This window comes from Bos grunniens, chromosome 20 (genome assembly GCF_055505025.1).
Source record: "Bos grunniens cultivar Pamir isolate PY7600 chromosome 20, Bosgru_T2T1.0, whole genome shotgun sequence".
Classification (NCBI taxonomy): Eukaryota; Metazoa; Chordata; class Mammalia; order Artiodactyla; family Bovidae; genus Bos; species Bos grunniens.
Genome location: NC_141184.1, coordinates 46,900,742 through 46,924,737, shown reverse-complemented (window position 1 = coordinate 46,924,737; position 23,996 = coordinate 46,900,742). Strand labels below are relative to the sequence as shown.

At 38.3% G+C, this 23,996-nt stretch overlaps 1 protein-coding gene across 2 annotated transcripts in view; it reads left to right on the top strand.

Moving 5' to 3' along the window:
• ARL15 (ARF like GTPase 15) overlaps positions 1-23,996 on the top strand; it is a 470,719-nt gene that overhangs the window by 168,394 nt on the left and 278,329 nt on the right. For both annotated transcript variants that reach the window (XM_086361689.1, XM_086361688.1), the window contains 2 exons: positions 1,134-1,278; positions 18,882-18,941. In XM_086361689.1, the coding sequence (XP_086217815.1) occupies positions 1,134-1,278; positions 18,882-18,941 (205 nt within the window). The remainder of the gene's footprint in view (positions 1-1,133; positions 1,279-18,881; positions 18,942-23,996) is intronic.

Here is a 23,996-nt window from a genome sequence, read left to right as displayed (position 1 = left end):
CACCCCATTATTTGGCTTCTCTAGTGGCTCAGATGGTAAAGAATCCACCTGCAATGCAGGAAACCCCAGGTTTGATCCCTGGATTAGGAAGATCCCCTGGAGAAGGGAATGGCTGCCCACTCCACTATTCTTGCCTGGAGGATCCCATGGATAGAGCAGCCTGGCAGGCTGTAGTCGGTCACAAACAGACATGACTTTGTGACTAAGCACGCACAAAATGTTTCAAAAGTCAGGATGACAGTGATATATGTGGGAACTGGATATAATGATTTTAAAAGAATTTTCTTTTGAAATAATATTAAAGCATTGTAAGACTAGTACATGGAATTTCCTTTAGACTCCACTCAGGTTCCTCCGTCATTAACATTTTACCACGATTGCTTTATTACATTCCTCACCATCTAGGTGTGGAGGTGGTGATGGAGGTAGAGATTTAGAAATGTTCTTAGCTAGTTAACTGCAGATATCAAGACCCTTCATCATTAAGCACTTTAGAATTTGTTTTCTCAGGACAGTGATATTCACTTGGTAACCGTAGTCCAATGATAAAATTCAGGAAATTTACCCTTATGCAATACTGTCATTGCAGGTTCTAATATTCAGTCTCTGTTCAGCTGTTATCTGTTGCCCAACAATATTGGTTTATGGTGTTGTTCCTCCACCTAATCCAGGATCCAGTCCAGGAGGCATTGTGATTATTACGTCTCTTTAGCCTTCTTTAACCTGAAACAGTTCCTCAGCCTTCCTTTGAGGTGTTAGAAGCAGGCAGGCTAATTGTCCTGCGGAATGCTCCTCACGGTGGTGTCCGACCTCCTGGTGCTTGGATGCTGGTGGTGCGTTTTTGACGGGAAAATTGTGCGATGACGGGAAAATTGTGCGATGACGTGGTGCCCCTTGCAGTGCCCGCATCACAGCAGGAGGGGGTCTGCAAGTCCTTGTGGGTCTCATTCCTGGGATATTAATTTTGATTACTCAGTCAAGGCGATATCCTCGGGCCTCTCACCGTCAAGTCCCCTTTCCACCTTAGAATGAACAGGTTATTTGGTTACTTCTCAATATGTGATCATTTAAAATGTGACTATGCTTTGCCTCTACAGTCTTATTAAAGAGCCATATTTCCCCTCTCTTGGCAGTGTTTTAGAGCACTCTGCTGCAAGGGTCCACCGCCTGCACGCCCAGAGTATGACCTGGTCTGCATAGGCCTCACGGGCTCTGGCAAGACAAGCCTGCTGTCCAAGCTCTGCAGTGAAAGCCCTGACAGCGTTGTGTCAACAACAGGTGGGTACTGCACCAGGGTCCTCGTCCTTTTCTTCCTCTCCCCTGAGATGCTCTCTTTTGCTTCCTGTGCTTTGGTGGGATCCCCTCATTTCACTGAGATGGTTCAGTGAGTTTATTATTTATTTTCAGTTACTCTTATTTTTCAAACTATATTTAAAGGAGGCTTTAATAGCATCAAATTGTACCTTCCATCCCTCTAGTTGGTCATTTCAGTGCCACTGAATAAATCAAGCCAGGAGAATCTTGATAGAAAATAACTCTGCAGCCTAGACTCCTAGTACTGTGACAGATGGGTTCATCTCAGACCCATTGAGTGTCCTTCTCCCTTGAGGTGTCACCCTAACCTGCTTGTGTTGGTCACATACTCCCTACACAGTACAAGTGATAATCTCAGTCTTCTTCCTTGGAAGATGGTGGGCACAGGGACCATCAGTCAGGCTTACCATGTTCACTGAGGTGGCCTAGAAAAGTCAGTCTAGGCAGTGGTTCTCAGTCAGGGCACATTTTGCTCCTGAGGGGACATTTGGTAATGTCTGGAGACATTTTGATTCTTATAACTGGGGGAAGGTGCGGCTGACTTCTTTTGTGTAGAACCCAAGGATACTGTTAAATACCCTACAGTATACATGATGGGCCCCCACCAGAAGGAATTATCCAGCTCAAAGTGCTACCAAGAGCTTTTGTCACTCCCCCAATACTTCCTCTTTTTCACCTGAAAATGAAAGGAAAGACAGGTGTTAATTAAAGGAAATTATGGAAGAATAGTTGAAGGAAATGAAAAACAGAGGTACTGTGGGAGGAGTGGGCTGAGACATTGTCTGCAAAACTTAAAAGATTTTTCATGCAGACAGCTTACTTTGAGCACCTACCTTGGAGAAGGAAATGGCAACCCACTCCAGTTTTCTTCCCCGGGAGATCCCATGGAAAGAGGGGCCTGGCAGGCTACAGTTCATGTGGTTACAAAAGAGTCAGACATGACTTAGCCACTGACACAAGCTCAAGCAAGCACCATGTGCTAGATCCAGGGTTAGAAACTGGGGATAACTCTAGTTAACATTCCAGAGAGTCAGTCTACTGGCCACATAGACATTAAGCTTGTGTCTAGAAATATACAAAGGAGGAGGAGTGATCAGTTTTGCTTGGACTGGTGGGAGGAAAGGATGATGCATGGCTTGTCCAAGCGGTAAGAATAAGCGAGTGAGGTAGAAGAAGAAAGAAGATTTGGGGGACAGAGGGGAAGTCTGTGTAAAGGCAGAGAGGCCTGAAACAGGTTGCTGCTTCCTGGGAACCACATTTCCATGTGGCTGCAATGCATGGTTTGTAGAATGTCAGGAGTCACAAGAGATAGGCAGTGGCCAAATCTTGGCAAACCATTTATACTGTGCTCAGGAATTTAACTCTTAGCCATTAAGTAAGGCAGTGGTGGGAGGGAGAAAGGGAGACATCAGATAGGATATATCTCATCTTCTGCTGCCCACTTCTCCCTCTGCCCTCATCTTTCCCAGCATCAGGGTCAGTGAGTTAGCTGTTTACATCAGGTGGCCAAAATGTTGGAGCTTCAGGTTTATCATCAGTCCTTCCAGTGAATATTCAAGGTTGATTTCCTTTAGGATTGACTTGTTTGATCACATTGCAGTCCAAGGGACGCCTCATGAGTCTTCTCCAGCACCACAGTTTGAATGCATCAATTCTTCAGCACTCAGTCGTCTTCATGGGCCAATGCTCACATCCATACATGACTACTAGAAAAACCATAACTTTGACTATAGGGACTTTTGTCAGCAAAGTGATGTCTCTGCTTTTTAATACATTGACTAGGTTTGTCATAGCTTTCCTTCCAAGGAGCAAGCGTCTTTTAATTTCATGGCTGCAGTCACCATTCGCAGTGATTTTGGAGCCCAAGAAAATAAAATGTCATTGTTTCCACTTTTTTCCCTTCTGTTTGCCATGAAGTGATGGGATTGAATGCCATGATCTTCATTTTTTGAATGCTGAGTTTTAAGCCACTTTTTTTACTCTCCTCTTTCACCCTTTCTGCCATTAAAGCAGTATCATCTGCATATCTGAAGTTGCTGATATTTCTCTCGGCAGTCTTGATTCCAGCTTGTGATTCATCCAGCTTGGCATTTTGCATGATGTACTCTGCATATAAGTTAAATAAGCAGGGTGACAATTCAGCCTTGTCCTACTCCTTTCCCAGGGGAGTGACCTATAGAACAACTTCAATTCACCTAATATATGAATAACACCTAATATTTTAATGTATCAAGGTGAGGGTGTAGAGAAAGGGATAGAAAAAAATAATTGAAGAAATGGTGAATGAAATGTTACCAGTCTTGAAGATAAATAACAAATCCAAGACATTCATCGAACCACAAGCACAAGAGATAGTACACCAAGTCATGTCTTCATGAAATTACTAAAGCCAGTGATAGTTTGTGATAGTTAATTTTATGTGTCAACTTGCCTGGGCCACAGTGCTCAGATATGTAGTCAAACGTTCTGGATATTTCTGTGAGTGTGTTTGTTTATGTATATGTGTATATATATAATGAGATTAATATATAAATCAGCAGACTTTGAGTAAAGTTCTTTATATAATGCAGTTTGTCTCATCTAATCAGTTGAAGACTTGAATAGATCAAAAGACTGACTTCCCCAGAGCAAGAAGGAAGTCTGTGCTGGCCTTGGGACTTAAACTGCAGCATCAACTCTTTCCTTAGTCTCTAGTCTGCTGACCCACCTTGCAGATTTTGGACTTGACAGCCTCCATGATGTTATGAGTCAATTCCTATAAACATTTTTCTGTGTGTAGACACACATCCTGTTGGTTCTGTTTCTTTGGAGAATGCTGAGTAATACAAAAAGGAAATCTTAACAACAGAGAAAAAAATCACACAGAAACAAAGATAAGAGTGACATCACATTTCTGACTGGAACCAATGCAAGGGAAAAGGCAGTGGAGTGCATCTTTAAACTACAAAAGTGGGGGGAAACTATCAGCCTACATCCAACAGAAATGTCTTTCAAAAAGAAAGTAAAAATAAAGACTTTTTCAGATGCAAAAGTAGTGAAAGTATTTATTGCTAGCAGACCTACATTATAAGACCAACATTGTAAGAAAATGCTAAAGGAAGCTCCTCAAGCAGAAGAAAGTAATTCCAGATGGAAACCTGGATCTGTACAAAGCAAAGTAGCAGAAATTGTAATTACTGGGTAATTGTATAAGATTTAGTTCTTATTCAAATCTCTTTATAAGATTAATTGTATAAATAAAAACAGTAGCAATATATTGGGGGGTTTATAACATATAAATGTAAAATGCATGAGAACAATAGCGTAAAAGTCACGGGGGGAAACGGGAAGTATTCTACTGTTAGGTTCTTACATATGAAGTAGTTTAATAACACTTGAAGGCAGGAGAAGGGGACTACAGAGGATGAGATGGTTGGATGGCCTCACCGACTCAATGGACATGGGTTTGGGTGGACTCCGGGAGTTGGTGATGGACAGGGAGGCGTGATGTGCTGCAATTCATGGGGTCGCAAAGAGTCGGACACGACTGAGCGACTGAACTGAACTGAACTGAAGGTAGACTATAATAAATTAAAGGTATGTTATGAAGCCTAAAGCAACCACTAAAGTAACAAGCAAAATGTGAAAGCGAATAAGGCAATAAATGAGATAAGAAAGAATTACAAAAAATAGTTTTAAAAAGACAGGAAAAAGGGAAACAAGAATATATGGGACAGATAGAAAACAAATAGCAAGGTGATACATTCAAATCTGACCATCAGTCATCAAATTAAATGCAGAAGGTTTAGATTCTTCAATGAAGAGACTGAAAACGATATGATTAGATTAAAAGCAAGACCCAAGTAGGTTAAATGTAAGAAGATGGAAAAAGATATACCATGCTGCTGCTGCTAAGTTGCTTCAGTCGTGTTCGACTCTGTGCGACCCCATAGATGGAAGCCCACCAGGCTCCCCCATCCCTGGGATTCTCCAGGCAAGAACACTGGAGTGGGTTGCCATTTCCTTCTCCAATGCATGAAAGTGAAAAGTGAAAGGGAAGTTGCTCAGTCGTGTCCAACTCTTAGTGACCTCATGGACTGCAGCCTACCAGGCTCCTCCATCCATGGGATTTTCCAGGCAAGAGTACTGGAGTGGGGTGCCATTGCCTTCTCCGATATATCATGCTACTAGGGATCAAAAGAAAGTTGGTGTGGCTGTATTATATCAGACAAGTTAGACTTTAGAGCAAAGAGTAATTCTGGGAATAAAGAAATTCATTTCATAATGATGAAGGGGGTCTGAATCAGAGGACATAATGATGCTAAAACATTTATGTATGTAATAATGGCTTCAAAATACACATAGCAAAAACTGACAAAACCCACAATTACAAAGATTTCAATACTTTAAATTATTGATAGAACACATATGAAGAAAATCAGCTAACAGGTAATAGACTTGAACAACAACAACCTTGACCTGATTAATATTTATAGAACCCTCTACCCAAGAGCAACAGAGAATCGTCTTCTCAAATAAGACCATATTTGAGGGCATGAAACAAGTTTCAGTAAATTAAAAAGGATTAAAATACGTTGTCAGATCACAGTGGAATTGAATTAGAAACCAATAACAAGATCATCTCTGGAAAAGTCTCCAAATATTAGGAAGCTGCTGCTGCTGCTAAGTCGCTTCAGCCGTGTCCGACTCTGTGCGACCCCATAGACAGCAGCCCACCAGGCTCCCCCATCCCTGGGATTCTCCAGGCAAGAACACTGGAGTGGGTTGCCATTTCCTTCTCCAATTAGGAAACTGAACTACTTCTATATATCAATGGATCAAATAAGAAATCAAAAGAGAAACTGTAAAGTATTTTACACAGAATGGAAATATAACACATCAAAATTTATGAGATGTCTGTAAGCATGGACACTGGGGGCATTTCATAGCTTTAAACCCCTGAATCAGGAAAAGAAGGCCCTTAAATCAGTGACCTCAGCCTCCACCTTAAGGAATGAGAAGAACTGACTAAACCCAAAGTAAGCAACAGAAAGGAAATAATAAGGATCAAAGTGAAAATCAGTGGAATAGAAAAACAATAGAGAAAACTCATTAGATCAAAAGCTGGTTCTTTGAGAAGATCAATAAAATTTATAATAACTCTAGCCAAGCTGATGAGGAAAAAAAAGATGGCACTAATTATAACATCAGAAATGAGAGAGGTTACATCAAGGTAGATTCTATAAATATTAAAAGGATAATAGAATATTATGAACAGGAGACGTCCCTGGCAACTCAGTGGTAATGAATCCGTCTGCCAATGCAGGAGACACGGGTTTGATCCCTGGTCCGAGAAGATCCCACATGCCACAAAACAACTACCTGCTGAGCCAGCGCTCTAGAACTACTGAAAGCCTGTGTGCCTAAAGCCTATGCACCGCAACAGAGAGTAACCCCCACTCTCTGGAGAATGCCCACGTGCAGCAGTGAAGACCCAGCACCGTCCAAAAGAAAAAAATATATGTATATATCTCTTTTTAAAAAAAGGATATTATGAACAACTTTATGCCAGTAAATTTGACAACATAAATGGACAAATTCCTTGAAAGATAAATCATCAAAATTCATTCAAGAATAAATAGAACACCCAGATCTGTAGTTAGTAAAGAAATTGAAATTATAGTTTTTTTTTAAAAAAACTAGTTGGTTTCACTGGTAAATTTTCTTGAACATTTGAAAGAGGAACTAATGCCAGTGCTACATAACGTCTTTCAGAAAATTGAAGAAGAGGGAAAACTTTCAAATTCCTTGTATAAGACCAGCAAGTTTAATGTTAAAACCAGACAACAATATTACAAGAAATGTAACATACCATATTCCTCATGAAGACAGATGCCAGAAATATAAACAAAAATCTAGCAAATAAAATCTAACAGTAGTATATTAATAGGTATTATCCTTTAATATTATCATGACCAAGTAACATTTATCCCAGGAATACAGGACTGGTTTCACATTCAAAAATAAATAAATTTAACTTACATTATCAGTAAGCTGATATTGATCATCTCAAGAGATACAAAAACATTGATTTCTGATAAGAAAAAAAGAAACTCTCAGCAAAGTTGGAACAGAAAGGAATTTTCTCAACTCTTAACGGCCATTTATAAAAATCTATAGCTATTGTTATACTTAATGATGAAATACAAAACTTATTCCCAGTCAGATAAAGAATAAGACATGGATGTCTGTTATTACCACTTCCATTCAGCATTGTAGTGGCGATTCTAGGCAGTGCATCAGGCAAGAAAAAAGAAAGGGCTTCCAGATTGGCAAGGGATAAGTAGAACTTTGTATGTTTGCTATGTTTTCTATGTATAAAATTTGATGAAATCTGCAATTTTACACCAATAAATTAAGAGATGGCTAATGTGAATTTAGAGTTGATAATTTTGGAGATGTGAAAATTTGAAGGATAACTTCAATCATTAGTTTTGGAAAATATTGTCTTTAAGACTAGAAGCAGACAGAATGGTGGACAAATGTTAGCCAAATATTGAATTCATTCAGATGGATAAACAAATTCCCTAAAAGTTAGTATATGGAAATCCAAAGGTCCACATATAAACAAATGTCACAGCTTCAAGTGGGACATTATTAAGAGGTGAGAGACGATACCACTCTAATGGCAGAAAGTGAAGATGAACTATAGAGCTGTTTAATGAGGGTGAAAGAGGAGAGTGAAAAAACTGGCTTAAAACTCAACATTCAAAAAACTAAATTCATGGCATCTGGTCCCATCATTTCATGGCAAATAGATGGGGGAGAAGTAGAAACAGTGGCAGATTTTATTTGGGGGGAGTACAAAATCACTGTTGGAAGGTTACTGCAGCCACGAAATATAAAGGACGCTTGCTCCTTGGAAGAAAATCTATGACAAACCTAGACAGCATGTTAAAAAAGAGACATCACTTTGCTGACAAAGATCCATATAGTCAAAGCAGAGGTTTTTCTAGTGGTCATGTACAGATGTGAGAGTTGAACCATAAAGAAGGCTGAGCACCGAAGAATTGATGCTTTTGAACTGTGATGCTGGAGAAGACTTTTGAGAGTCCCTTGGACAGCAAGGAGATCAAACCAGTCTATCCTAAAGGAATTCAACCCTGAATATTCATTGGAAGGACTGATGTTGAAGCTCCATTACATTGGCCACCTGATATGAAGAACTGATTCACTGGAAAAGACTCTGATGTTGGGAAAGATTGAAGCAGGGGGACAAGGGAGAGACAGGATGAGATGGCAGGATGGCATCACCAGCTCAATGGATATGAGTTTGAGCAAACTGCAGAAGATAGTGAAGGACAGGGAAGCCTGGTGTGCTGCAGTTCATAGGGCCGCAAGGAGTCGGACACGACTTAGCAACCGAACAACAACGACAGGTGGTAAAGTGGTAAAGCATAGAGACACAGCTTGTGCTAGGTAACACTGACACGGGAAGAAAGAACTCTGTTTGCTGGTACAAAGAGGACGGAGAAGCACGTAAGAGAATGTTGGAGCCCAGAGAAGACTTTTCTTGACAAAGGTGAGGCTCCCTGGATTTAGTGGGAGGGCCTTGTAATGGTTAAAGGGAGAGCAGAGTTGGGCGTGAGGTGTGAGGTGAGGATGTAGAAGAGAAGGGGTAGATGCTTGTTGGTTGAGTCTGTGTGTTTATTGTAGCTAATGAAGGTGGGCAAGATGTTGGAGAAACTAGTGGTGACAGAGGAAGGAGGGGTGGAGGCAGAGGAGATAAGAATGATTTCAGTTATCAGTGGACCCACAGAGCCCCAGTCCAGATAGACGTTGCTGCTGTGCTCAAACTCAACTTCCAGTTCCTTTTGTTGTATACGTATGCAGTGGAAGAAGAACGAAGGAGGTAGAAGAAAGGTCCTGTAATAAATGACAGAACCCAGTGGTGGAGGTCAGAAGGCCACACGTCCATGTGAACACTCGATGTGGAGATGGGGAAACCGTCACAGGAGGCCTATGGAGAATAATGTACACAGTGAAGGAGCAAGAGTCCTAACGAGATGAAAATTTTGAAAGACTGGAAAGCTAAAATTCAGAGGAAAAATATAAGTGAAAGCACTGCTATTGAGAGTTTATGACTGTCCCATTTAGAGAATTCAGTCACATTCTCAAATAGTACTGAGAATCTAAATGATAAATTAAGCTAAGTTCACAAAGAGAAATTCATAAAAAGAATTAATGGGAAACAGAAAGGTACAGCTTTATCAGAAGTCAATTTTACTAGAAAAGAAATGAAATGTTCAGTTCAGTTCAGTTCAGTCGCTCCGTCGTGTCCAACTCTGCGACCCCATGAATTGCAGCACACCAGGCCTCCCTGTCTGTCACCAACTCCCGGAGTTCACTGAGACTCACGTCCATCGAGTCAGTGATGCCATCCAGCCATCTCATCCTCTGTCGTCCCCTTCTCCTCCTGCCCCCGATCCCTCCCACCATCAGAGTCTTTTCCAGTGAGTCAACTCTTGGCATGATGTGGCCAAAGTACTGGAGTTTCAGCTTTAGCATCATTCCTTCCAAAGAACTCCCAGGGCTGATCTCCTTTAAAATGTTAATTTATAGCTAAATTTACCAAAGTTTTCATTAAATTTTGTCCCAGTGCTATGAAGATTGTGGTTACCTTTGTATGCGCATGAATTACTGGTGACATTGTGATTGGTGTTGCCTACCCCTCTTTTTTTGGAAAGCAGTTATTCATATAAATTAAAGGTTACCAAAATATTTACATCCCTTGGCCTAGTAATAGTGTCAACTGAGAATTTACGGTAAGCATGTAATTTCAGAGAAACTATATGAACAAATGATTGCAACATTTTGTATAACTGAAACTTTAAAGTAATTTAAATGTTCTGTATCAAAGGAGTCTGTTAATTAAATTGTGGTACATCGATTGAAATGATCATATATTGAGAAACATATACAGCCTTCTGTAGAAGAAAATTAAATTTACATTTTGAAAATTAAACCTTGCAAAACTGCTTTTAAATTGAAAATGGGAAAAAAATGTAAAAAATAACAATAGGCTTTGTTGGTATGGTCGAATTATGTGTGAAATTTTATTCTACTAAATTATTTCTCTATTTTATAGTGTTTCAATTCTATCAAGCCAATTAAAAATGAAATATTTGTTGGGAGAGTTTGGAACAGTTGAAAAGATAAATTGAGAATTAGTTTCTTAAAATCAAAACACATCACAAGAAGGATATGTCTATTTAATTCAGCAAGGCAAGAATCCCTGCCTTTTCTTCATAAGTCAAGGGAATCCAAACTGTGCTGGATTGTTAACTTCAGCAGTCTTTTACTTTGACATAATTTTTAAAAGATACTTAAATTGTCAAAACTCAAAGGACCAAGAAATCCTGCAAAAAGCAGGTCCTGCTGATAGAGGGGAAAAAATTGAGTAGCTTGCACATTGGTCTAGAAACAAAAGTGAACTTTGTCCAGAGTGGATTCCTAGACTGTATCACAGCACGAAGCATTTGTTGATAAAAGGGGCTGTTAACCTGTAGATTACACAGTATTCACTTTTTTTTTTTTAAACCAGAGGAGTGGAATCTATAGGTTTAGGATAATATATTGTTGTAACACAGAGAATAATCTAGAGAAAATTGAACACTTGGAATTGAAAAAGGTTGAAAAATCTCTTCTAGGGATGTATATTGCTGCACTTGAAAGTTTGTAAAGTGTTATGTCATTCAGCTAAAATACAAAATAATTATAATTTGAAAGAAATATAGAAAGTTTATGAAAATTTGAAGATTTTAATAACTTTAGTATTTTGTGCATACGTGTTAGGAAATAAATTAGAAAGTCAGATTTTGTATCTGCTAAAGGATTGTGTTTTATAAGTACTGATAGATTAAATTTCCTTTTATGTTGTTGAAATCATATTTAAAATTTCGCTAGACCATTGTCCAAACACCACAAAACTACCATGGCCATTAATCATGTCCCTTGGTTCAAGTCAAGGCTACCAGATCTGTAGAATGTCTTTCCTTGAGCAGTTCTTTAGTGATCCAGGGATCTGAGAAGCACACACAGTATCTGTGTACAAATGTGCAGACTTGCATATGTGTTATGGGAGGTGGGGGAAGGGTGGAGGTTGGGCTGTAGGTCCAAGTAAAATACTTATGTGTTCCACACAATGGATAAAAATAGACTAACCTCCTTCCCAAACCTAATTTTGTTACGATTTCAGTAATGCTTTCCCTGCATAAAAATTTTCAAATCCATCTCCCTTGTATCACAGGCTTTTTTGGATTTAAGGACTCAAAGACAAAAACTGAGTCTATGCAAACAATTATTTCCCCAAAGAGTTACTAACTCATATATTTATTAAAATTTGTGGGGTTAAATCTTAGGGGAGGTTTCAGTCTTACTAATGTAGCTTAAATAGGCCAGGAAAAAATGACTACGTAACTTAGGCTTCAGCCATCAAATTGTTTGAATGGAGTCAGGAGACCTACCCATGAGCCTTTCAGCCAAATACTGGAGGCCATTGATGATTGACTCAGTTGTTACTGTTTTTCCCTCCTCCTTGTTTAATACAAATAGTGGAATCGAAATGTTAGAGCGGGGATTCAGAATCAATGGGAAAAAGTGGCTGGTGAGTCTAATAGCAGTCAACTAGGACTTCTAGGACCCTGTCTTGTCCCATCCACTCACTGCCTCCTTGAGAAAAGTGCATCAGAGGAATGCTTTCGTTATTTCGAAGAAGCAACAGAGCAAGCACCCTGTCTTGACCGAGTCAGGTGAACATTCCCCCTCACCTCCTAAGGTCATGGTTTAATTAATAATATCTAATAAAAACTACTCTCTAAACTCATACTATTACTTTTATTCCATTAATAAGGCAATGTAGTACAGACCTGAGAACACAAGAATCAAAAGAGATTCCTTGTGTTGGATTATTTATAAAACAAGAGGGAAAATAAATTAGTGGGCTCATTAGGTATATGTGTATTTTTCCAATCAGCTCCACCAATCTTTAGGTTCAAAACTGTGGACAAAATAGTATAAAATACATCAGCTTGTTGGTATGTGGAGGAAGTGCTATAGGGTGGAGTTCTGGTGAACTGATGAGACCTGTCAGGTTTTAAATGCAGCACTTAGCCCTTTTGTCTAGGTCCATAACCCTTCTAGGCTTCATTTTCTTCCTGCAACAGTAGTTATTCATTAACTTAGGGATTGTCATAACAGCTAAATTAGGATATACACAGTTGTCTCTTGGTATCTGAGGGGGACTGGTTCCATGACCACCCTCCCCTACAATGGATACCAAAATTTGAATATGCTCAAATCCTTTATATAAAAATACAGTATTTGTATGTAACCTACACACATCTTCCTGTATGTTTCAAATTATCTCTACATTACTGATAATACCTAATACAATGTAAATGGTGGCCTGTGTGCAGCAAATTGAAGTTTTGCTTTTTGGAATTTTCTGGAATTTTTTTTCCCCAAATATTTTTGATATGCAGTTAGTTGAATATGTGGATGCAGAACCCTTGGAAGTGGAGGGCTGACAAATATAAACGCTTCACACAGATCTTTAAACAAATACTGAGATCCTATTATGACCAAGCACTGGCATACAAGATACACCATACATTGTGTCTCTGTTAAGAATCCTTTCAGTCTATCGTGGGAACAGACATAAATAAATAAACTGATACGTAATTAGGAATGTGAAAGTCATGTAGAAGCACACGGATCCAAAAAAAATCAACCTATTTTAGGAACGCAAAGAGAAAGCTTGCCTGACAAAGTGAAGTTCAAACACCTGAAGGGTGACTAGTTTCCCAGAGGAGCAAAGAATACACACTTACGCAGCAGTAGGTGCAAAGGCCCTGAGGTGGAGGGAGTATAGCTTGTTTTAGAAACCAAATATAAATGAGGGGGAGATGGTACAAAATAAGCTTAGAGAAGGAAAGAAGAATCGGATCTGATAGAGCTTTGTTAGATATTTTGAACTATCTCCTGAGAAGTGAGAAGCTATCAGACCATTTTAACTAGGTGAATGGTGTGAACAGAGGTTCATTTCAGGAAAACACTTCTGCTGGTGTATGAGGATGATGGAGGAGGCTGATAACAGAGTTCCGTTAGGAGGCTTACTGGATGGTTTGATCAGAGTTGTGCTGTGAGGATGGAGAGAAGTAGGCAAGTTTGAGAACTATTAGGCAGAAGAAACTGAAAGGCTTTGGTGACTGGTTGATTGAGAAGGAAAGAAATGTGGAGGACCACAAATATTAGTCTATGGAAGTCCTCAATAAATGTTTGTTTTTGATTGTGTCTTCAGTAACTCTTACTTTTACCACTGCTTTCATAATATACCTGAGCTTGAGGCCACACATGATTTTGATTGGGAGAAAGCTTTCAGTGGTCATTTGATGACCATTAGTAATCGCAATTTTTGGTTTTACTTCTTAAAACAAACAACAACACTTTATAGCACTGAGTACTGTTTTCCTCTACAAATGAGGAATCTGAGGCACAGAGGGATTTAATAACTTGCTCAGACAGTTAGTAATGGTAGACCCAGAATTCGAACCCAGATATTCTTACTGTGGAGCCTATGCAATCCACAGGTTTTTATTCTTCAGAGTGATCCTTCAAAAGAGGTGTTTTGATGAATTGACCTTTGTATCTCTACTAAATACTAATTTCCCTTCTTGACCTCATCCAATTCAGTGTAAAGGAATAAAATACAGTTGATCTGATGGTTCTTCTTGATTGCTCTTTTGGTGAACCAAAAATGTGTCCTTACATTTTAATTCTTCTTAATCCTTGCAAACAGGAGGAATAACATAGAAAAATACTGCTTCTCTTCTATGAATAGTACATTCTCTGGACTAGTTATCTAGGCTTTATCCTCTGAACATTAATTACCACAGCTATATTGTAAAAATAATAGGAAGACAGCAAAGTGGAAGACTACATATACCTTTGCAGTATAAATCTAGCCACACATGTTCTATGTGAAGAGAAAACATTTATGAGTATTCTGAAGGAACATTTATATGCCTATAAATAACATTGCTGGTTTACTTTGCTTAAAGTGAATGCTAGAGGACATTTTTGTAGTCTGTGCAAGGATTCAAGATGGGAATCGTCATATAATCTGCCTGTTAGATCAGTGAATTTCTAAAGTTGTATTTTGCGTATGGGTGTGGCAGTTTGCGAAAAAATACTACTTCCTTCTGGGTGCCTGCATATTGTCAGCTTTTAAGAATCAAAGCAGATTAAACTTTGCTAGTATGCTCCATAACTATTTCCTTTTCAAAGTTGGGGTTTGTCCCATTTCTCTGGAAAATTCACACTCGAGTTTATCCTGAACATAACCACTGATAGACTGTTTAGCACTTACATAGGGTTTTTGTTTTCAGGATTTCATAATCATTGCCTTTTAATCCATTTAACACCCCTGTGAGGTAGGCAGATAAATTCAAGCATCTAAGTCTCCCGTGGGCAGATTTCAGTGGCAGCATGAGTATTGTGATTGGCACTGAGTTTCCTTAACTTCCCAGAGGCCAGACACCTGGAGAGGCTTTCCTACAGGTCAAGATACATGCCAGTGTGTCAGCCACAGGGCACTGCCTCCTACTCCTCCTGCTATTTTGCTAAGATTCAGTGACTGCATCTACCATTAACCACAATGCTATGCCCACAGTGTCTGTCTGCATGAAAGCCACTCTGAAAGAGTACGTTTTGAAAGATTCTTAGGGAGCCCAACAAACGTTTATGTTCTGTAAAGCTATGGTTTTTCCAGTAGTCATGTACGGATGTGAGAGTTGGACCATAAAGAAGGCTGAACACCACAGAATTGACGCTTTTGAACTGTGGTGCTGGAGAAGACTCTTGAGAGTCTCTTGGCCTGCACGGAGATCAAACCAGTCAATCTTAAAGGAAATGAACACTGAATATTCACTGGAAGGACTGATACTGAAGCTCTAGTACTTTGGCCACTGATGCGAAGCGCCAACTCATTAGAAAAGACCCTGATGCTGGGAGAGATTGAGGGCAAGTGGAGAAGGGGGCAACAGAGGATGAGATGGTTGGATGACATCACCAACTCAACAGACATGAGTTTGAGCATACTCTGGGAGATAGTGAAGGACCAGGAAGCCTGGCGCGCTGCAGTTCATGGGACTGCCAAGAGTCAGACTTGACTTAGTGATTGGACAACAATAACAACACAACAAATTTCAACTGTTTACACTCCAGTTGAGCATAAACTCCAACAAAGGTACTTTTCGTTCAGTGATAACACTCAAGGCTCCAACTAAGTACTTAGATTAATAAATAAATGAGCACCAGAATTTCTGTCTTAGGAGTCTGTAATATATTCAGGTAGGCAAAAAATATGTGTACCTAATGATAAAATCATCAACATGGCGTCAATTGAAATATGAAGTTGGCAGTTTTATGTAGTATGCTTATTTGTACCAAGCTCTATGATAAAGATAATACACACATTATCACAGCTTTGTGACGTAGATACTATCATCCTGGTTTTCAAACAATGAAAACCAAGGCTAGTAAGTTGACCACAGTCATAGAGCTTCTGACTCCTTGGTAGAAGGTGATGTATAGAATCTTAAAGCTCTAGGGCAATATACAACAGAGGAGTGGTAATAATAGAGTATATAATAAGGCACATATTAACTTGTTTATGTATAAAGTAAAACAAAACCATGTAAAAGAATTGTTTTTACACATGTAGTAATTTACATCTTTTTACCTTTCCCAGCACTTTTTAACTTTTCTAGTACTTGCTTCAATGAAAGTATTTGTATGTTTTTCCTTCTACCTTGTTGATAGTTTCTTGAAAGGATGACTGTGTCTTATTTATCTTGTAATTGTACATATTAAATAATGCTTAATGCCTTAAATCGATGGGGTGTTCAGGAATTACTCAATAAGCTTTAGAAATTAGTAGGGCTTTTACCCAGAGATAAACCAATTCACCCAAGTGCAGCTTATCTGTGACAAAGGAGTCAAAAATATACAGTGGAGAAAAGACAGCCTCTTCAATAAACATTACTGGGAAAACTGGACAGCTACATGTAAAAGAATGAAACTAGAACACTTCCTAATACCATATGCAAAAATAAACTCAAAATGGATTAAAGACTTAAATGAAAGGCCAGAAACGATAAAACTCTTAGGTGAAAACAGGCAGTACACTCTTTGACATGTATCACAGCAAGATCGTCTTTCACCCACCTCCTAGAGTACTGGAAATAAAAACAAAAATAAACAAATGAGACCTAATTAAACTTAAAAGCTTTTGTAAGGAAAAGCTTTTGCAAAGGAAACAAGATTGAAAGCCAGCCCTCAGAATGGGAGAAAATAATTGCAAATGAAACAACCAACAAAGGATTAATCTCCAGAATATATAAGCAGTTCATACAGCTCAATACCTGAAAAACAAACAGCTCTATCAGAAAACGAATAGAAGACCTAAACAGACATTTTTTCCAAAGAAGACATACAGATGGCCATTAAACACAAGAAAAGATGCTCAACATCACTGGTTATTAGAGAAATACAAATCAAAATTACAATGAGGTATCACCTCACTCCAGTCAGCAAAAAATGTACAAACAATGAATGCTGAAGAGGGTGTGGAGAAAAGGGAATCTTCTTGCATTGTTGATGGAAAAGTGATACAGCCTCTATGGAGAACAGTATGGAAGTTCCTTAAAAAACTAGAATAAAACTACCAACAGTAGTTTTATTAAGACCCAACAGTCCCACTAATGGGCATACAGCCTGAGGAAACCATAATTTTAAAAGATACTTGTATCCCAACGTCCATTGCAGCACTGTTTACAATAGCTAGGACATGGAAGTAGCCTGGATGTCCATTGGCAGATGAATGGATAAGGAAGCTATTTCTGTGGTACATATATGTAATGGAATATTACTCTGCCATGAAAAGGAGTACATTTAAGTCAGTTCTAATGGAGTGAATGAACCTAAAACCTAGTATACAGAGTGAAGTCAGAAAAAGAAAGACAAATATCATATATTAATGCATGTATGTGGAATCTAGAAACCTGGTACTGATGAACCTATTTGCAAGACAGTAATGGAGATGCAGACATAAAAAACAGAATGGTGGACAGGGTCGGGAAAGGAGAAGGTGAGACGAATTGAAGGAGTAGCATTGAAACATATACAGTACCATATGTAAAATAGATAGCCAGTGGGCATTTGCTGTATGATGCAGGGAGCTCAAACCTGGTGCCCTGTGACAACCTTGAGTAGTGGGGTGGGGTGGGAGGTGGCAGGGAGGTTCAAGAGTTGGGGGGGACATGTGTATACTTGTGCTGATTCATGTTGATATATGGCAGAAACCAACACAACATTGTAAATCAATTATCCTCCAATTAAAAATATTTTTAAAATATTTTTTAAATTATTTAAAAAATAAAAAAAAAAAGTAGTAGAGCTTTTAATTGAAAAAGAAGTACCTGTATGTGCAAAACATTTAAATGAAACTGAAGAATCGCTCCTATTTAAGATTTATACCTAGTTCTTTCCCATTATATGTTCCAGTTTCTTATGGATCATTTCAGAAATATTCAGTATATGTATTTGTGTGTGTGTGTGTATAGGTAAATGTACATTCACCTTACACCTGAATTGATTGTCTTAGATTATGATAATTAAGTCTAAATACAGAATTAATCATAGCACTATATGCAGAATATACTTTGATAATAAGTCATTTATTAAATGCATTATAAAATGCATAAATGGGTAATTATGATTGTACATCTAACAAAAATTTATGTATGAGTTTAACCATGTCCGCGAGAGAAAATACTAACAGTGCTACTGCTGCTAAGTCGCTTCAGTCGTGTCCGACTCTGTGCGACCCCATAGACAGCAGCCCACCAGGCTCCCCCGTCCCTGGGATTCTCCAGGCAAGAACACTGGAGTGGGTTGCCATTTCCTTCTCCAATGCATGAAAGTGAAAAGTGAAAGTGAAGTCGCTCAGTCATGCCTAACTCTTAGCGACCCCATGGACTGGAGCCTACCAGGCTCCTCCGTCCATGGGATTTTCCAGGCAAGAGTACTAGAGTGGGTTAAATACTATGTAATTCCAATATAAGATGGTTATAATTTAGATACTTTAGGGTTGCTAAGTTATATGTGAGGGAAGATTAACTTAGGAATTAGATGTAAAGATTATGGTTGAATATCTTCTTTGGAGTTTCTCTATACTTTCAAGTGTCTTTCTCACAACTGGTAAAATTTACAAAGACGCATTATGTATGAAGGAATGAGGCAGGATTTGGAAGAAAAGAGTTATATTTTGCTGTAGCATACAACTATATTTTGCAAAATGATAGAAGATAATACTAGATTATAATTTATCTTGAAAATTATGTGTTTCTGGTGTAAATATGAGCTATGAAAAATAGTTCTTCATCTGCCAAAAAGAGAATTTGAGAATCCTATACATTTTTAAAAGTTAAGTTGCTAATTCTTTGTTTATTGTTTTCTAATTGTAGGTTTTAGTATAAAAGCAGTGCCATTCCAGAATGCCATCTTGAATGTAAAAGAACTTGGAGGTATATCATATATTTTTTCTATGTCTGACTCTAACTTCTACTAAGTTCATATTAATGCATTGCATATAATTAAAACATGTTGATGTTTTATTCTAGAAGGTGACTTATTTTTACCCTTTTTCTTGGTAATACGTTTCCTAGAAATATTTTTTCTTTATATATATTAAAGGTGGTTGAAGAGTTCTAATTGACATAAATGTATGTTTGTTTATGTAGCGCTACGCTACCAGTGCCATTTTATACTCTATACTCATTGGTTTTGCTTCTCTGATTAAATTTATTCTTGAAGTGAAAAAATGAGAGTTTTAGTATAATCATGGAAAAAAGCTATACATTAGGCAAAGAACTGTATTTTAGAGTAGTTTGTATTCATATTGCAGGTTTTATTGTATTAGATCTTTTTAGAATGTGTTTGTTCTGATAATAAATCTTTGCCAATAGGTTCTTTGTTGGTCAAGCACATTTATTGGATAGGCTTTACCCCAAACTATACATCACTCAGTCTTTCATTGCACTCTCTGTCTGGGATTTTTTTGATTGTATTTTGTGTCGGTCAGGGTCTTAACCCATGTAAGTAGGTTAACAAAGAAATCAGTCAATTCAGTGAACCTGCTACGTTCTCTAATGGCATAGGAACATGATAAGTCCTCTGGAGTTCAGTATGGTATGGGTGAGTTTAATGACTTAGAAGAGAGTTCTCTTCCATCTCTTTAACCAGTTTGTGATATTGACCTTATTCTGTTTTTGGGTTTTTTTTTAATGCTCATTCTGTGACCTTTTATTAGATTGATGAAATTAAAACCCAGACCTATGCCATCCTAATAGTATTTTTATGCCTTCTTATTTTTATATAATGATGTATTGGCTGATCTTTTCAGGTTTACTTCTGTCAGTCTGTTTTATAGCCACTTTGACTTTTATAGTATTAATATTTAAACTATGGTTGATAAATTCTGGTTTTTCTTTGGCATTGGTTTTGTCATTTTGACTGAAAAAATGATAAACATGAATGTTTTTATAATAGAAAAATTTTCTGTGCAAAAATTTTAAGACTTTATTAAATATTTTAATATTATAGTATAAACATCCATGGAATCAAATTGAATGGTTTGAGAATTCTATTATTTTTAAATATTACTGATACTTAATAATATTATTATTACTAGGCTAGATGCAAAATTTTTATTAAATACCCTCCAGATGTAAGAAACTATTGATTAATTAAGATGTTTATTATTGATGTTTACTTTGATGATATAAAAATGCATCTTAACAATTTTTTAAAAGTGCAGAATTTATTATAATCTTAACTGTGCCATTGAAACTCAGTACAACTCAAAAGATCAAGTTAGAGGAAAGGGGTGTATAAGGTGGGAATCCATCTGTTCCCAAGCAGAGTTTAATTTTGTTGGAAGAACGGTGTGCTGCTGCTGCTGCTAAGTTGCGTCAGTCGTGTGCGACCCCATAGACGGCAGCCCACCAGGCTCCCCCGTCTCTGGGATTCTCCAAGCAAGAATACTGGAGTGGGTTGCCATTTGAACTGTGTATGCCCTGGAAATTACTGAAATGGAAATTACAATGGAGAGGATACTATAGAGTTTGGTGGAAATACTCTAGCTGTGCCTCTTGCATGATGAAATGGAGAGATGTAGGTACACGACAGAGCTTCAGGGTTGGGATCCATACATCAGTTTCAGGCTAGTGATGTGTGGTGCTTGGCAGGTGGTGTTGAAGAGCAGATTACTCAAGCACAGATTCTTCTATCCCTGAAAATTTAATAGCTGTTTTCAGGTGAGAGGCTCTCAAGGAGGCGATTTTCTGCATAGAATCTATTTGTGTATCCTCTGTTGTGTGCTCAGAAGCAAGCAGTGGAGGAAGTTCAGGGCTTGACTTTTCACTCACTAATTCCTTTACTCAACAAATTTTTTTTTGAGCACCTCCTCTACCTGGGGTAGGACTGGGCCCTAGATCAGCCAAGAATGCATGAAAAGCAGACTAACATACATAGAGAGTATAGTTTTCATAGAATTTAAGTAAATCTTACACCCCAAGAGGCTCATCCCAATATAAGATACGAGGCCTTTAGGGAAAGTTATGACCTCCTAAAATTAAATTGTTTGAGAGGAAGTTGCTTGACCCAAGAATTTCTAAGTTCAAGAGGAAAGAGTTGAGAATTTTAAAATCAATGTTATTTACCAGTAGAGAGTTTACTCAGAAGACAGGTTAATCAGAATTCAACCAGGTTGTCAATCCAGGCGAAGATTCTGAAATCAAGGAAGAAATTCAAGAAGCTAGGTGTAAAGGTAGGCAGATACTAAAAGCCCGCACTGTGCTGAAGTTTGGAATGCTCTGCTGCTTCTCCTAGGGTTAATTCAGGAGATTGGCCCAGCCCGTTTCTCCCTTCTAATTCCCTCTTCTACCCTTTTCGCATGGTTCCAAGGTTTTCAATCACTTGCTCCTAACCTCTCTTACTTTTTTTACTTCTTCAAAATAGGAAGAAGTGTGAGCTTGTGTTCCTTATCTAGTAAGAAATGGTTTAGAATAAAATAACAATGACTAATGGAGTTAAATGAAAGTCACTTTTGGTAGATCTTACTATAAATAGCAAACCTTATGTTCACAAACACACTGGTGTGTGTGTGTGTACTACCTAATTTATATCAGAGAGAATTCTATGCTGTTATCAATTTTCTCTTTTATGAGGATATTTCTTATATCTCGCACCTAAAAATTCCTATAAATTTCATTCATAGCAATTTTCTCAAGTGATCTTTTCCTGCTGTTCATGCAGTCGTTCTAGCACAGTTATTTGTGTGTCAAGCATGATTCTAGGGACTGGGGATAAATGATATTTAAAGAGACCTGTGGTTCAGTGATAGAGACATTTGTGAAAACCAATATTTGAAATTAATTTGGAAAGTAATGAAATTAAGAGGGAAGTAAATATAAAGGATGACACAAAGAGACGATCCAGCCTGGTGGTATGATGGGTGAGTCCTGTTTACACTATGTTGAGAATGACCTGTTCTCCTCATCTTACCTGTCCCACTCATCAGGCTGTACTGATTACTCTAGAACTCTACAATTTCTTCTATTTTCTCTCCACACACGTTCTCACTTAATCTTTGCAACTTCATGCCTAGAGAGTAGATGCTGTTATTATCTGACAGATAGTGAGACACAGGGCAAGTGGTTTGCTCAAAGTTATTTGGAGAAGGATTTCTGGGAGTCGATCTGAGCCCTTGTGCTTAACCACGGTACCCTGTACATGAAGCATTTTACCCAGTGCGTGGCACAAGAGAAGTGCTCCCAGGTATTGTCTGCTGCTGTTCTTACCACTATTATATGAACAATTTAAAGCTTTCACATGTTGGTATTATTTTCATTAACACTGTATTGATTACACATGAACACTCTGCTCAAAACTGTAGGATGTTATCCCTAATCATTGCAGCTGCTTTTAGTATTCATTTTCTGTCTTACTCTCTTTATTTAGAGGTTAAGTCAACTCTTCCTCCATTTTAATTGTGACTCTAGTGCTGTAGTCATGCTTTCCTCTTCTGGTTTCTTCAAGACTCCCTTCTGAAGCAGTCAGGACTCCTAAAGGAGATTAGTCCTGGGTGTTCATCAGAGGGACTGATGTTGAAGCAGAAACTCCAATACTTTTGCCACCTCATGTGAAGAGCTGACTCATTGGAAAAGACCCTGATGCTGGGAAAGATTGAGGGCAGGAGGAGAAGGGGACGACAGAGGATGAGATGGTTGGATGGCATCACCGACTCAATGGACATGGGTTTGGGTGGACTCCGGGAGTTGGTGATGGACAGGGAGGCCTGGCGTGCTGCGGTTCATGGGGTCGCAAAGAGTCGGACTCGACTGAGCGACTGAATTGAACTGAACTGATAGTGTCAACACAAGCATAGTCCCTGCATAGATTGGCTAATCAACACAAGGGGAGACTCTTAACATGAACTAAACTTCTCTTCTTGAATTACAGTCAAATATTTCTGATAGGCCTAAAACAAAGTTCTGGGTTAATCCCTTCCATACTTGAAGGGATTCGTTTTTTTAACACTATCCAGGTCTGATCCCTATGGAGGTCATTCTGTAGTATCTCTCAGTGAACTTTTTTTTCCTGCATATTTTTTAATTTGGAAAGTCTTTTTTAAACTAATCTAAATCCTTTCTCCTTTAGTTTTAATTAATTACTCTGCTTGTCTTGCTCTATTATTTTTATTTTTCTGGGTGTTGTGTAAGACACCAAGCAGGATCCTGGATAGACAGAAAGATTAATCTTTTGAAGGATTTTCCTTCCTCCTGGTGACTTGTTTCTAAGCTCAGCCATTCTCTATGGTTCCAGATAAGTCTGCTTTCCTGTATCTTTGTTTCCTTATCTGTAAATTGTAGTACTAATAGTCCCTATATCATGTAATCCTTGTGAGGACCAAATTAGTTAATGTAGGTTGAGTACTTAGAGACTGTCTGGCCCTAACATTTCTGAAAGATTTACTGTTATTATAGTTATACCCTCACTCCCTCACACCCCACAAAAGCACCTTTAAATAATGCCTTTTTCATCCCAAGTTCTCTGAATATAAAACAAATCACATATGATTGCTTTTTCCTTTGTGGTCATCTCTCTCTCCCGCATCGACAAAGTGATCTTTTCCTGCATGGTGTTCTGCCTGAAAGTCACTGAAAGGGACCTCATTGGGCTCTTGGTTATCTGCCCAGCATATTTTTTGCCACTGCACGTGTGTTGGTAGTAAATGTTTTTGTCCTTTTCCACCTAATCACCTTTTTTTCTGTTTTCAGATTCCACCAGAAAAATCTCTTGTCTGTCTTAGTGCCTCTCAGTTGATTTCATTCTGTTTGACTTATCTATTGTAACCACATTACTAAGGTAAGCAAAGCATCTGGCGTTTAACTGAGTTGGACGCAGTGGTCACTGCAGTGACATCACAGCACTGATAATTTTTCATCTTAGAAATGTCCAGTTCTTAAATCTATGAATAGTTTTTTATACCTTCTTAGATGGCTTTCTCTTGATTCTGA